This window comes from Balaenoptera borealis (genome assembly GCF_965194805.1).
Source record: "Balaenoptera borealis genome assembly, chromosome: 18".
NCBI lineage: Eukaryota > Metazoa > Chordata > Mammalia > Artiodactyla > Balaenopteridae > Balaenoptera > Balaenoptera borealis.
This window is the reverse complement of record NC_138877.1, coordinates 3200475-3216588: the sequence shown is the minus strand read 5'-3', so window position 1 is coordinate 3216588 and position 16114 is coordinate 3200475. Positions and strand designations below refer to the sequence as shown.

Here is a 16114-nt window from a genome sequence, read left to right as displayed (position 1 = left end):
CTATGAGAGAAAGTATTTGGGGGGAGATTTTCAGTTAAGTGATGGCGGGAGGGGTGACATGGGTCTGGGGTCCGAGCCCTTGAGGGCTGACCCGTGATGCTGGAGGTCAGGGGAATGTGGGCAGTCGTGTCAGGGTCCCAGCAGCCTCCCATCCCACGAACAGTAAGCTCTCCTCTTCCTCCTTCTCTCTGGATAAACGGTTTAAAATCCCTACCTGAAGTCTGTCCTAAATGAACCCAGGCAACGTTAACTTTTTATTAAGTGCCAAAGAACAACACCAGCTCTCCTCTGGGGTTTTAGCTTGTGGTCATGCAGGATGGTGGCCGGCCCCACTGAAAAAACTGCAGAATATTGCTGCATTATTTCTCGGTGACCGTACGTTGTTGCTGGACACAGAGGTGACAGCTGCTACGTCATTTTGACGGCTTCACTGCCAATCTTAAAACAGCTAAACAAATGCATGTATACTTGTTCATAAAACAAAATGTAATTCATAGGCTCCGAATCAGTCTTTCAAAGTGAAAACTTAAGAGCGATCCAGAACATAACTGCTAAGACCTGAGGGTTTATACGGTTTTCGTTCTTTAAAGAGCCATGTATAAAAAAAGTTAATAGAAACAGCAAATATCAAAAGAAACATTAAAAAGCATTACACTATTATTGAATATTCAGAAGGAAAATGAATAAATGAAAAAAAAAAGCTTAATTGTTCTTAATACTATTGAAGTTTTATTAGAGGTCATGTAAGCCCAGTACATTTTGGTCCCAAATTTGGGTGATGCTCTTAGGACATTCACTGAATTGTAACTGGGGAGGGGGTTTATGGAGGGGGTTAAAGTTAACATTTAAAAAGTACATTAGGGCTTCCCTGGTGGCGCAGTGGTGAAGAGTCCACCTGCCAATGCAGGGGACACGGGTTCGAGCCCTGGTCCGGGAGGATCCCACATGCTGCGGAGCAACTAAGCCTGTGTGCCACAGCTACTGAGCCTGTGCTCTAGGGCCCACGAGCCGCAACTACTGAAGCCCACATGCCACAACTACTGAAGCCCACGTGCCACAACTACTGAGTCTGCACTCTAGAGCCCGCGAGCCACAACTACTGAGCCCACGTGCCACAACTACTGAAGCCCGCGCACCTAGAGCCCGAGCTCTGCAGCAGGAGAGGCCACCGCAATGAGAAGCCCGTGCACCGCGACGAAGAGTAGCCCCCGCTTGCCGCAACTAGAGAAAGCCCGCGCACAGAAACAAAGACCCAGTGCAGCCAAAAAAAGATATAATAAATAAATTAATTTTTTAAAAAGTACATTAAAAAATTCTTTCTCTACTCTCAACTGGTGGGTGATCTTGCCCTCCAGGGGACATTTGGCAATTTCTGGAGACAGTTTTGGTTGTCTTCCAGTTGAGTGGGATTGCCATGAGTATTACCACTGTCTAGTAGGCAAATGCCAGAGATGCTGCTAAACAAAAAATTATCCAGCAAAATATTCATGATGCCGAAGTTGAGAAACCCTGTTTCATCCAGAAGTCACAGATTCATGGGCTCTTCAATTAGGGAGGGACTTGGAGCATAAATGTCCTAATCTACCATACAGATTCCTATAATGCTGCAATCCCATAAGGCAGTATTTTTTGAGGTTAGAATTATTGATGTTTTGTTTTCCTGTGTCATTTGTTCCCGTCGACCACGTCTATGAAAAAACCAAATTTAAGATTTTTTAAAATGCAGCTCATACTACATAAATGGTCAATCATTGATTGGCCTTAAATTAATAATCACCTGACCCAGATTTACCCAAGCGTTTCCACTTGACGTTTGAAGCTCAGAGTCATGCCCTCTTCAGCATCTTAGACGCTGGAAAGCACTTCGTCAAGTGCTAAAGTTAATTAACATACCTACGTGAAACGTGGGTATTTTTAAGTATATAGAGTCGTAGGCTCTTCACATGAAGGAAATGTTTTCAAGGTGAGAACACCTCAGAGCGCATGGCACTGGATGTGAGATACCTCCCCAAGCAAAATCCATAAGAAAATAGCTTGTTAAAGCACGTGAATGAAAATTTAAGTGCAAGAGTACCAGAATTCTCTGCTAGGTTGCCAAGGATGCAACAGTGATACTGTACTATCCTTGGGCTTAAGTTTCCCGCAAACTAATTCAATCCTGCCCTTCCTCAGAAATAATTTTTTCCTTTAAAAATTGTTTTAAGCTACAATACATCAAAGAGTTGTATTCCTAGGTGACAGTGGACATCCCATCCCACTCTAAAAAGTTGGCTGACGTCCCCTGGTGAACGGGGGTCTACACCTCTGTCGTGATCAGGGTGTGACCGTCCTACATTTTCAAAATAACCCCAGAGAGTTCCTTGGCCTTGGGAGGAGGCTATTTGCCAGTGAAAAACACTCCAGGGCCTCCATCTCTGCTTCTGCAGTTGAAGGTTGGACCGGCTGAATTCTCCAAGTCTCTTTCCACCCTGCAACTCAGTTAAGCTACACATGAGAGCTTGGGAATGGAAATGACGCTGTCCTCATGCCACAAGAAAATTCAAAGTTGAATTTTAAAAGCAGCACTTGACAGGAGGCAATAGAATCAAATCAACTATTTTTCTTTTCACTTTCTTATTTTTCCCCCTTTTCTAGAAGTCTTGATACCAAGGGAACTATCAGCTGTCCTTATAAAAACAAAACACACAAAAAAGATGAATTCACTTTAGCTTCCTATTGTTTGAGTCATACTTTGAAAATCACTCATAGGGCACACCCGCTCTGGGCGTCCAGGCAGACATTTTAAAAGGAGGAGATTTTTGGTACATGAAGTAAGACTACAGATATTCATCTCTGTTCACTAACTGTCTAGACATGGGAAACATCTGGGAAAAAGACCAGTATTTTCATATAAATTTCCTTCCATGCTTCTTCTAGGCTGTGCTCAGGAAACTGCTTACTGCTGGTCTCCCTGATAAAAATCGTCAGACTCACAAACTCTTTCCTTTATGTGCTTATCAGCTCCTTCTTTCTGCTACCTTCTTAATCAATGTAAAAGGGAAAGAATTGTCTTTTTTTTTTTTTTCCAACTGATCATCTGTGCAAACATTTTCCTCTGTTCAATGGACTTTTGCATATACTTTGAGTTGCAAAGGCTGTCACTTTCTAAATCCTCCTGAATATGCTAGCTCAGTCAAGAAAATGTGTTTTCTGTCCTGACATTATTGTAACACAGGTGCCTGGTCTCAGCCTGAGTCGTACGAATCCTTGGTGATCTGACTCTGCCTCGTCCGCGGAGTTTCCTGATCACCCAACCTCTCAGCGAGCCCTCACTTCCTAACCCATAGCAACCACTGTTTTAATTAATTGGTCCTGACAGCGTGTTTCCCTTGTATTATTAGATTTTTTTAAATGTGGATATGCCTTGTTGACCCAGATGGTTGCAAGGGGACAGATACCGCAGTGCATACGAGGGTGTATGCTCCTAAAGACGTTCCATACATGCGGTTGATTCCTGATACAACCATATTTCATGCCCAGGAGAACGGATGGATTGCAGGCCCCTCCCTTTGACATTCACCACAGTGAACCCATGGAAAGGAGGAAATGCTTGAAAATCTGTACATGATCCTTGCTACATCCTTAGGCTATGATGGCATAGCCTAAATCTGTTTCATTGTTCAAATCCACATGGCAGGATTGTACTTTGAAGACATAATAATGTTTATCAAGTTGGTTGTGAATGATTAAACACTGGTGTTGGAAAGAGTCTGAGAGATCACCTGATGAAGTAGTTCCCAGAACAAAGTTGTAAGACAGTTTCTAAACGCACTAGTGTAATGCAGTTCAGACTAAAAACATCCAGACTTTCTGCTTTTGACTAAAGCTACATCCATTATGGATGGTAGCAATGATTATTTCATCGTCATAGGAAACCCTGATTAGTTAGGTAGACAGACATATATCTATAATTGATTAATAAAAGGTAGATAGGTTTTATTACTATTGTATTATTATTAATAACTACAAGCCAATAAGCACAAAAACATACTTAAAAGTATAGCTGTTACGGAGGAAGAAAAGAGAATGTAAAGAATTGTGGTACTGAAGAAGCCGTCGACCATACATCTAGCCCACCCTTATTTAGATGGGGCATAAAAAATCTGAAATCCAAAGAAATTAATATTTTAGGGCACAGAGGTGAAGTTGGCAGGACTCACATCCCATAACTATAAATTAGTTGCTTTTACAGTTTATCTTTCTATAGCCTTTTAGGAATGAACCAATAACCTAGTTAAAAAAAAAGTAAGATGACAAATCCTTTGAGATGCTAAAATTGTCTGAGAATGGGGTAAGAGTTGTGCTGAAAGAAAGTCATCAAGAGTAAGCTTTCATCCCTGAGTTTAAAGTATGATTCATTAGACACCTAGTGGGAAGCAGCCTCATGGCACAGGGAGATCAGCTCGGTGCTTTGTGTCCACCTAGAGGGGTGGGATAGGGAGGGTGGGAGGGAGACGCAAGAGGGCGGGGATATGGGGATATAAGTATACATATAGCTGATTCACTTTGTTTTACAGCAGAAACTAACACAATGTAAAGCAATTATACTCCAATAAAGATGTTAAAAAATAAATTTTAAAAAATACGTTTTTAAAATGTGAAAGTAGTTTGCAAAACTCTGTGTACAGTATGGATCTACTGGGGTTGTATAAAGATTTTCTGTGCTTACACATGAAGAGAAAACTTCTGGAAGGATATGTAAGCATTATTGATGATGGGTTTTTTTTATGCTTTTTTTTTAAACATTTTTGATGATGATTATTTGTGAGGAGTGAAATGATGGGGTACTTTATCTTTCACTTTATACTTTCCTGTGTTGTTGAAATTGTCATAAGCACACATGACTTTTATAATTTGTTTAATAAAACGTTTTAAAAGACTAAAAAAAAAAAAATAATGTATAATTCATGTTAAATTGTTTATCGACATGATGAATTATAATGTTTGCATTCATAATTTTTCTTTATTCTGTAGGAAAGTTAATAATTTAAAAAATCTTACGGAAATGGTTAGTGGGGAAAATATCACTGATGTATTGAGACAGTGGTGTTTGGTCAGGTACAGGGCTGGTGTTGAGGGTAGATTTCTTTATGAAAGACTGAAGTGATGAATTGCAGGAAGTAGTCAATTGAGAAGAAAAATTTACTCTTTCCATCTCATTTAACTTCTTCTAAATTATTACCATGAACCAGCATGCAATTCTGTTTGTTGAAGCTTAATTTCTGTCGCCTTACAGATAATCCACACTGCAGCTGATAGGGTAGAAATTCATACTCAGGGCTGGACTTAGCTCTCAAGAGTTAGTTAGATTTATTGTATGAATAACTACAAATAAAGGAAAATCACTTTCTCTACTAGCAGATAATGGATTTTAATGACTTTTGGAAGGTTTAAGAGTATAATTCTCTACCACAGTATTGGAAAAGAGAAAAATTATTTTCTCTCTCTAGCAACTGGTAGCCCTACATATGGGTACAGAAGACGAACATTAAAAAAAAAAACCAGCAAATTAATCTTTATGCTCTATATAACTTAGGGAAAATATATATTAACATGTGACCATGTTAAAGTAAGACAAAAATGAATAAATTTTTTTAAAAAGCTAAGTTAAAATACCACCGTTTCATTTTCAGACCATGACCTGTACTTATTTCCCTGATGAGTCTAAGCTGAAAATGATCACTAAAGTGAGGTCTCTATACACCAACATTTGTAAGTATATAGAGAAGGAGCCGCAAGGCCGTTGAATACTGAGAATTATTTTTAAAAGATTGCATTAACTGTTTACTTCTAGAAGAAACAAATATTAAAAAAATAAATTTAAAAGCTGTGTAATTGGCATGTGATTTTAGAGTACTTTTGCTGGCTAGATGAGAATATTTTAATATTTCCCCTGAAAGAGCCTAGTTTTATTTTTATTTTTAGCATCTTTCAACCAAGGCATCAAATTAGAGTTTTTAAAAGCTCTTTTATTTAGAGGTCATTCTTTGTGATTCAGATTCTCCAGTTAACACCTAATTTCCATGTTCATCATGGAAGCAGTAATATAATTAAATGAAATCTGCAGACAGGTTCTAGATTTTATTTCAGCCCCAACTGCAGTGTTCTACCACACTCAACTCTTACCAGAAATGCTGAGGTCTAATAAAATGGAAGGATTTAATTAAATCTCCTTTAGAATCCTCCCCAAACTCTGGTTAGGTTTGCTAAACAGTGGAAATAGTCCACATTTGGGTAACAGTAATTTGGGACTTCACTAGTGTACACGGTAGATCATGCTTTAAAGATAGAATTAGATCCAATATACGGGGACTAAGAATCGCGAGGAATGATAAACAGGTTTAACTGATAGGTTGATAAATGGCAGTGAAGATGGATTGATAAGTAGACACTTGGTCACTCATTGGACTGTTTATAGAATGAGGCCTTCCATTAATTGAAACTTGAGGTCAGAGATGAATAATTAAGATAGTGTTTTTTTAAATTTTGTTTTGCTTTATTTTGCTTTGAAGAAAATCTCCCTGTCATATACACCAGTGCATGTTTATCCCATAGTGAATCAGGTTTAGGAAATAATATTTGTGTTTTCTTAGAGGTTCTTGATGCTGTAGTAGCGTGGATTGGAATGTCAATGGTCGTGGTACAGGGCTAAGGATGTAAAGGATTGAGAAGACTGAGGGGATGCTCCTGATGCAATGGGTTCAAGTGCAAGGCCAGCTGTGGAGGTGGAGACATTGCCAAGGCTGGGCACAGAGAGGAGAAATGCTGCTCTGAGCTGATGTGGGAGCAGCTTCAACAGACCGGAGCTACTCGTTAATTCTAAGATATTTTGCTTTCAAGAGCAGACCGCTAACCTCAGCTCTGCAAAGACCCCTAATTCCACAGTCATAAATACAGTTATAGCTACTGAATATTACTGCATTCCAGGCACATGCTAAGCGTGCTTGGTACATTTCTACATCTCATCATCCAAGCATCGCTACGTGATAGATTTCGTTGCTATTTGCCTCTTACTAAGAGGAAAAGGAGGCACAGAAAGGTTCTGTGATTTGTGAATGGTGATGCAGCTGTTAAATCACAGTGCTGGGGTTTGGTTCAAATCTGAGTGTCCAGCTTGGGACTCTAGACTCAACCAGTACAATCTATTAGTAAAGAAACTAGCTTCCTTGTGCCTGGAAAGAGCTATTCTGTCCTCTGGTAAGTGCCCACCCTACACAGAAATAAAATCTCCCTCACCTTTTTCATCCTAATATCATGAACCTAGTATTTTGTCTTCCTTCATGAAGTGAATAATGGTAGAATTTTTACTTGTCTCATGTATTGGAAATGACATTATTAAACTGTTTATCAGGGCTGATTTTTATCCAACTCAGATGATCTTAAGTAAACACGCGAACTTATTACGAGGATGCTGAGGTGACTCATAAAACACGAGACTGGAAAGCAGTCTAAGTTGAGGGACACTTGAACAAGGATGGTGTTTTCACATCTTGTTCACATGTCTCCCTGTGTCTGTCTGTCACTCATTCTCCACATTGGTTTTCTCTGCTTTCCATGCAGAAGGATAAAAGATTGGGCGAATATAATCTATTCCTTGAATCCAAAATTAAGTACAAGTTCAGCAGGTATTCCCAGCTTTATAATGACATACGAGTCATTATTTTTACACTGCAATTGCCTTTCCTTCTCATTCCTCAAGAGAAAATGAATTAATGGCTCCCTCTGGACAGTTTTACATAAATGGAATTCTGTTCATCTATTCCATGTTGCCTAAATGATAAGATTTGACTTTGATGTTAAAGTTATAGTGATAGTAGGGTTGACACTCCAATTTTAAAGGCTCAAAACTGCCAAGTATTTCTTCTTACATTATATTTCAGAGCCAAGCATGAAATAAAATACTTATTGGGCATCTACTGTGTTCCTAAAACTATGCTAGCAGAATATAGTTCATAATTCCTGGTCTTCAAATATGTCTGATTTAGTGGAAGCAGCAAAACCAAACTATCATGAAAGCAAGTACGTGAAATAAATAATAAATAGTATAAAAATTGAAACATACAATTGAAAAATATTTGCAATTGGCAGACATGGCCTGTCTCATCTGAGCCTCACAACAAGCTCTAAGGATAGTGTCCCATTTCACCGCTGCTGAGCTGCCCCCGTGGGGAGTAATTTGCAGCAAATCCCCAGTTAGAAGTGGTAGAATTGGTCCTTGAGCCCGTGCCTTCCAAATCTAAATCCATACCATTTTCCATTTTCCAATGGTTCTGTGGCCTTTAAAGTAATATCAGAGTCCAATAGTTAGGAAATAAGGGGGGAGGTGGTTAGAAAAACATGAATACATTTAATGGAATGGGAAATTGAGGAGTATATTAGTTTAGGCTAATAAAAAAAGGGACAGAAAGTAAACTCACAAGGAATTAGGCAAAAGAGGACTATTTTAGAGAATAGTCTGCTTGTCTTTGGGCACATTTGTCTCTGGAGCTTGGACAGAAGTAAGAGATAAGCTGGAAAACAGTTTTGGGGACGTGTGCGTGGGTTCCTTAGAAACCAGGCTGGACAGGATTCACGGAGGTGACCAGGGTGACAGGGGTCAGGTAGCCTGATAAGGACAGCCTTGTTCAGGAGTCAGCTCACGAGGCCAAACAAGTCACCGATGAGAGAGGTGCAGAGAGGCGTGAGGATTTAGGGACCGGGAAGGAGAACAGGGCAGAGTGAAAACGGAAGTCGCAGGAGAACACTGGGAGGCAGGGTCGGTGTCCTGAGTGAAGGTCGCCGAAGACCACGCTGCCCTCTCCCCAAGAAGTTGTATCCAAGCAAGAATGAAGGTCGGAGCCAGGTCAGCCTCAGGACCAGTCTAGAGCAGGGGTATCACTGACTAGTCATTACTCTCTTCTATAATTTTCCTTGTAACTGAATACACCTTTTCGTAGAAAACCCATTGAATGTGTGTGATGTGCTTGGCCTCCTTCCCTTTCGGTCATAGAGGTGGCTAATCAGAGTCTGTACCAACCTGGCCGCAGTGATTGGTTCAGGGAAGGGGGCCATAAGCCAACTGGACCAGGCACCACCTTTCTAAGGCTTTTGCTAGAATTTCCTGAAAAAGATGATTTCTTCTCACTGGATTTGCTGGCTGTAGGGACGTTGTAAGCCTAGAACTGCCACTGGGCCATCTTGCCAGCCTATAGAGAGAGACCGCCTGCCTGAAAAGGAGGCCAAGAAAATGGAAAACAGAGCCTGGAGGTGAAGAAGAGAAAGCTTCCTGGGGAAACGTTTGCATTCCTGAATCCCTCTATGCCCAAGGCCGTTTGCCCCTTTCTTAGGCAAGGGGGCCAATATGTCCCCCACCAGATCAAGCTGGTTTGAGTTGAGTTCTGTCACATGTAACTTTAGTGTCTGCTGATACGGTTAGTAAATGCACATGGCTTCACCCACCAGGTAGAGTTTAGATTCTATGTAGGAGGTAATTGTAAGCTAGTGCAACTTTGTGATTTTTTCAGGGGTGAATTACACTAGGATTCAAAACTAGGACATATTAAACTAGATTTCACGAGATTTAATGTAATATTTTTATATAAAAATGAACGAAGAATGGAAAAAGAAAACAAACCTAAAGCTGAAATAAACACGAAATAAAGTTCTTAGAGAAATTGCCTGCTTTATTCTACCTTATATTATAGTTATTTGGTTATTATGGTTCCTTAATGATGATTTCTACCCCCTGCAGCACAAATATCTGTTGATTTGAAATCAGTAGGATTGAATGTTAATAGCTGTTAAAATGGAAGAGAAAGGAAAATGGCACAGCTGCTTGCTTGGTACCAGACAGTATAAAACCATTTTCTAATTTTGTCTTATTATTTGCACAACGATCCAGTGGGAAAGGCATTTGAGGAAATTTAAAATGCAGTAGGATAAGTGGCTACCGAAGCCACACAGAGTTGGGATCTCAACCCACTTCTTTTGATCTTTCTTTTCTGCGATGGTGCCCCTGTGACCCTCCACGTATTAGGAATGGATGCTGACGTGAAATGCAGCACAGAGCCTATGGGACTTTTGCTTCAGTATTGATCCTAAATTATGAGAACGTATTCTGATGGGTTAACTTTATTGGCGGCCCTTATTGGAGAAGTAAAACCTACTAATGGAAGAAATCGCAAGTGCTAACCTTTTCTCTCTTGTTTAGAAAACCCTGATTTTTTTTCCTCTCTCTTTCTCTTCCTGTAGAACTTTAGTACCAGAACCAGAAGCCAAGTTTCCTCAGGTATGTGTTACTTTATAACCACTTCAAACAAGAGGCCATTCTAACTGACAGTAGCTTCAAAAAACGTCTTTCTGGTAAATTAAAGGAGGGCAACTGATCACTGAAGGTAAACAGGTGATGAAATGCGTCATTAGTACCTCATCCGTAATTCATCTCTGCTGGAGCGGTTGACAGAGCATCAGGTCGTGAGTCGTGGGCGCTCAGAAGTGCAGGCTCTGGGGTCAGCCAAGCAGATTCATTACAACCCAGTGTAAAGCGCAGCCTGTCTCTGTGTCAATTACCGCCGTTTGATAACGGATATTATGTCAAGGTCTGTTCTTTCTCAAGATGCAGCCACACATTTTAAAATCATTACGAGTGTAAGCATGAGCCCCATGGCCTTGGGGTTCAGTCCATTTGTTACATCCCATTAGGACGTGAAGACACAGGCCGGGGTCTGGGGCGAGCACAGGGTCCATGCCTCTCCTGCTCCCTTTACAGGGACATGAACTGTGGTTTACTTTCCCCAGGGGCCCTTGACGATCCCCACAATATCGGTGGTGGGGGGCAAGTCACCCCTGTAATCACTCCCACTGCAGGGCCACCAGGGGCATCACTAGGAATAAACCTGATCCAGGTTTCAGTGGAGCCTGAGAAGTTTTATTGAAAATGAAGCACTTTCTGCTGGACTGGCTCTGTGCTGGGGATGGAAATGTGCTGTTTCTTTCTCCCCTTTCTTTCGAAAACCACATGTGTGCTTTCCAGTAGTCTTTTCACATCTTGGCCCTTCCAAGAGCACTTTGTCACACGTTGGCGTGGATTTGACACACGTGACCCATCATCCAAGGGCGGCCTCTGCGCTGCAGAAATAGACCCTGTCCCGGTCTTTAGACTGATGTGCAAACGCTATAAATAGCAGGGGGGATGCCGTAATTCACCATGAAGACAAGAAAATGAAGAAAAATTATTCAAAACCTCTTTAAAAAAATCGAGGGTGCTCAAACGGGCACTGCCTCCTGGATGGGCTTCATTTTGCTGTCTGGAGCCTGGATTCAGGCTGTTTGTGAAGGGCCGGAATCTGGGCCACACACGCCCTGCAGGAGTTTGAGTGAACAACTCACATTCCTTTCGTGTTCAAATCCTCCCTTTACACCAGTGGGAGCTCCACGTGGACCGGATTCGGGATATTCCATTCATCTTCCCTTCTGTAAAGAAGCCCAACAAGGAAAACTTCACCCGGATGCACTTTCCCCCAAGCACCCCGACCAGTCTGTGCTCTGGGAATCACAGCGCGGGGTGAGCTGATCTCGGGATTTTCTCCATCTGCCAACAGGCCGTCAGGTGAAGTAGGCCGTGTGGGCTCACGCTTCTCCTGGCTGGATTTCCACAGACCCCTGTTCGTTAGAAACCTTTTCAAGGGACCAGCCACACTGGAGGATGGTGACAAGAACCCACTGTTAGCACAGATTTATCACAAAGGAAACAAATCCATTTCAGAATTTGTAATATGTGTTCATGTGTTGCATTAAATACAATGTTTGCTTTCTCAAGGAACGTTCAGGGCTACTTTTCACACATCTAAGCACGAGGAAGAATTCACACAATTCTGCTCCCTACAGGAGGGGTTAAGAAATCCAAACAACCCACAAATGACAACCTAGCTCTGCAGGGTAAGGGCAGGAACACTCACAGTCTCTGATTTATTCACTTGGTTGATAGCTTTCTCAGTGTGTCTGTGAGTCTGCATCACTTGTGACCTGCTTCTACACACACACACACGCACACAAGGATATAGGCACACGTGATTCCATTAGATTATACGGAAAGCTTATTTCTGGAATAAAAGAAAAATGCAGACCCCTCACTTCTACTAATTTTATGAGAGTAAAATATTAAAACTTCCAAGCGTGTATATACCCCTTCATCATCCACATCTATGGAAGATATTTATTAGTAAGTGAGAGAAAGATTTTAGAGATGAATCGTCTTGCATAATCATTTGATAAAAGACTCAGAAAGGCTCTGGTCGTTTTTGATTCCCGTAGTTGTTCAGTTTCTAGGGCGTTGTGTCCCAAAAAGCAGTTCCTGGCCCATTTATGACCTGGTTAAGCCATGTATTTTTCACTGTCATGGACCACCCCACACCCTGTGCTTAGTTGTAATATGGTGACTTCCTCCCATTGTCAACTATTGAATACGATGGAATATTATTAAAAATGAGCCATTTCCACAGTGCCTTGGTCCCCTGGAAGAGACTATTTTGTGTAATTCCTAAATTTGATTCACAGTTATTTTACATGTAGCAACTCAAAATGTTTTACAACTTTGGTGAATTCTGCCAGCTCATTTCACCTACATGCTTTATTAATCACATGAAGATAAGCATAGAAAAATACACTGTTTTATAAAATCAAAGGAAGATGGTATTTTGTCACAGTTCAGCTCTATCTCTTAATTGATGAGATTTTTGTAAAAATCTTTAGCTTAATTTTGACTGTAGCATAATAGTCTAGATATATTTCATCTGGGTCAAAATATTTCAGTCAGTACGAGAAAGCATTTTAAAATAATTTTTATTTTAGAATAGATAGGTCTACAGAAAAGTTGAGAAGGTAGTATAGAGTTCCCATACATCCCAGGCTCACTTTCCCATTATTACCATCTTCTATTACTAGGGCACATTGGTCACAGTGAATGAACCAATATGGATGCATTGTCATTAACTGAAGTCCATAGTTTGTTCCCATTTCCTTAGCTTTTACCAAGCGTCCTGCTCCAGGATCCCATCCTGGATTCCCTGTTACAAGGCGTCATCATATCCACCGAGGTTCTTCTGGACTAGGCCAGTTTCTCAGACTTGAGAATCATTCCTAAATGCAGAATCTTAGCTTTTCCTCTCTGTTCTCATTGCCTACATATATTTAGGTAGTTTTATTTGTAGAGGGAGAGTTGATTGGAGACAAAGATGGGGAGAGGTAATTAATTCACTTCTAATTATGAAATCAGTCAGATAAATTAGCTAACGCCTTTTGGGAAAATCTTCAAAAACCAGGAAACAATGGTAGATTTAAGAGTACACTGGATGAATAATTTCCAGTGCCAGAGGGGAGATCACCTGGCACGTCCATTACCGTGGGGAAGATAAGGGTGTTTATTCACTTATGCAGGGACTATTTTCCTGGCCGGCGCTCACATGCCATTTTTCTGCCTTACAAGATAAAAAGAAACAGTTTGTGACCCTTTTCTATTTAAACAGAAGTTTTAGGTATTAGATAAACACATGTCCTAAGAGCATGTGTACCCCCCATGAATTTATTTAAGTGCCGAGGCAATTCTGAGTCATCCCAACCAATATCATTCCTTTTACTTAATAGAGGGTTACCATTCCCCAGCGATGCCAGACAATGTTATCTTCCCAAGTAGGAGCTGTTACAGAAATGGCACTGGTTAAAGAGCTTTGCTTCGTTTTCTTTCTCTTCACACTCGTGTCATTCGTTTGTAATATTTTAGTTGTTCAAAATGATAAAAAAAAAAAAACTCTGCCTTCATATATGAATCTTACTTTTCAATTAAGAAAGAGTATTGGCATGTCGAGTATTCAGGACATAGAATTTTCTAGTAAGGTACAGTGAGTATCAAAAATCAAACAGGTTTTTTTTTATCACTTCTTAATTATTATTTATTTATTTATGTATTTATTTTTGACTGTGTTGGGTCTTCGTTTCTGTGTGGGCTTTCTCTAGTTGCGGCAAGCGGGGGCCACTCTTCATCGCGGTGCGCGGGCCTCTCACTATCGCGGCCTCTCTTGTTGCGGAGCACAGGCTCCAGACGCGCGGGCTCAGTAGTTGTGGCTCACGGGCCCAGCTGCTCCGCGGCATGTGGGATCTTCCCAGACCAGGGCTCGAACCCGTGTCCCCTGCATTGGCAGGCAGATTCTCAACCACTGCGCCACCAGGGAAGCCCCCAGGTTCTCCTTTTTACTTATAATTTTGCTTTTAATCTTAAAACGGAGCCAAGTAAATGTGTCTGTTTGCTGAGTTAGATTCCATTTCTATAGATAGTTCGGATTGATAAGCAGTACTGCATAAACAATTATAATAATCTGAAAAACATTTGGACAGGCCCTTAATTTCGCTCTAGGGGAAATTTATTCTTGACATCACCTTATTTTAAGCATGTGGAATCACGGCTTTTAGGGTGTTCTGTTTGAAGTGGGAAAGCAGCTCCGGGTTGTCATGGAAATTTTGCGATGAGTGAATACATCCTATGGGCGGGGAAACGGGTGTGAACCGTTCTCTGTATCCCTTCATCCCTTCCGTTGAGTCACCGACCGTTGAACAAACAGTAACCCTGTGTTGGGTACCACACTTGGCTCTGGGCATCCACTGAGGAGAGACTCAGTTTGTGCTTTGGGTGACACATTCTGGGAGGGAGCCGTGTCTGTGCAAATAGAAGGGAAGAAGACTTAGATCAACTAGTAGTGTTAGATTACTTGATTTCTTACTCAGATTTCTGATCACTAATACTGTCCATAAATGATGGACATGTAATTTCTGAGGTGGAACAGTATTTAAAATGACTGGATCCTGAAAGACTTAGCGTACGTGGTGCAGTGATGCAGTGTCACCAGCAGATTTGCTCTTCTGGCTGTTAGTTTTCAACAACTGGATCAAACCTGGGCAAAAACCTTGGCAGGTACTGAAGTAATTTAAGGAAGGTGGCTCTGAGCGGTGGTAGGTATAAACTTAAAACACACGCACACAAGAGGTCTTGGAGACTGGATTTAGTAGCAAGTTGTTTGGATTATAAAAACAGGCGTGGTAGAGTATCCAAGCTGGTAAAACTAGGAAATGGGCAACAACTATTGTTGGTGTGATTCCAGCTCCTCTGAGAGCTGATTTCCTTCTTTCGGTGATATTTTCTAATTATTTCTGACATTCTCTCTTGATATTTCCCTCATATATATTCCATTCTTATTAATTCTTGTTAAAGTATTAACCAAATCTATGTATCAGACCAGACTTTCTGTGTTACAATCTCTCAGAGAATTGCAGATCATTTATATATCTCGGTCTGAACTCCCAGGAAACATGCATAATTGTTCCATAAAAAGTTCTCCTTATACTCTATTCTTAAAATATTATCATTGGATTGATTAAAAAACAATTTTTGATGGTATGGTGATGTTCCGCTTGTCTGATGATGTTCTGGTGGTACGGCAATGCTGTGATGGTTAGTGGGGGTGTGTTGGTTGGAGTTGCTGCATTAGCTGGTGATGCTGTGATGCTTGGTGATGCTGAGATGGTGTAATGATGAATGCATGAGTGGTGATGCTGTGAGTTACCAGGTTACAAATGACTGGGTAGTGACTGTATGTAACATTCAGGGTTGTGAGGGTAATAATGAATGGCTCAAAAATGACTTCTTGTTAAAAACATCTAATCAATTTCATGGAACACAGATCTTTGCCATAAAGAAGATGACTCTCCAGGTGAAAATAGAAGTTAGGAAGATAGAGGCATAACATAGGACACTGCTGCCTTGGATGAATCTTTTCCAAAGGGCTCATTTTTCTCTTCCTTAGGTTTCTGCGGATTTTAATCATGATGATAGGATTTTGTCACCTGTATATCAAAAAGTATTTGCTTTGAATACTATGTAAAAATTATAGCATTACTTTTTTACAGAAATGAGTATCTAATGCAAGTGTTTATTTTCAGTGCAATAATTGGCAATTAAAATATATTTGGGTATGCACTCGGATTTATTGCATTATCTTCTCCTATTAGATAAACCCATATGTTTTCAAATGACTGAAGAAGAGAGATC

The 16114-nt window shown here is 40.7% G+C and overlaps 1 protein-coding gene across 8 annotated transcripts in view; it reads left to right on the top strand.

The window, feature by feature from the left end:
* Nucleotides 1-16114, top strand: part of LOC309615454 (uncharacterized protein) — a gene marked incomplete at its 3' end in the record, with an annotated part of 196475 nt that overhangs the window by 114211 nt on the left and 66150 nt on the right. For 6 of the 8 annotated variants that reach the window (XR_014236824.1, XM_082365124.1, XM_082365125.1 and 3 more), the window contains one exon: nt 10270-10306. The exons of the other annotated variants lie outside the window; for them this stretch is intronic. Coding sequence is in view for 5 of the 6 variants with exons in the window: in XM_082365124.1 (XP_082221250.1) it covers nt 10270-10306 (37 nt within the window). The remainder of the gene's footprint in view (nt 1-10269; nt 10307-16114) is intronic. 8 annotated transcript variants of the gene reach the window in all.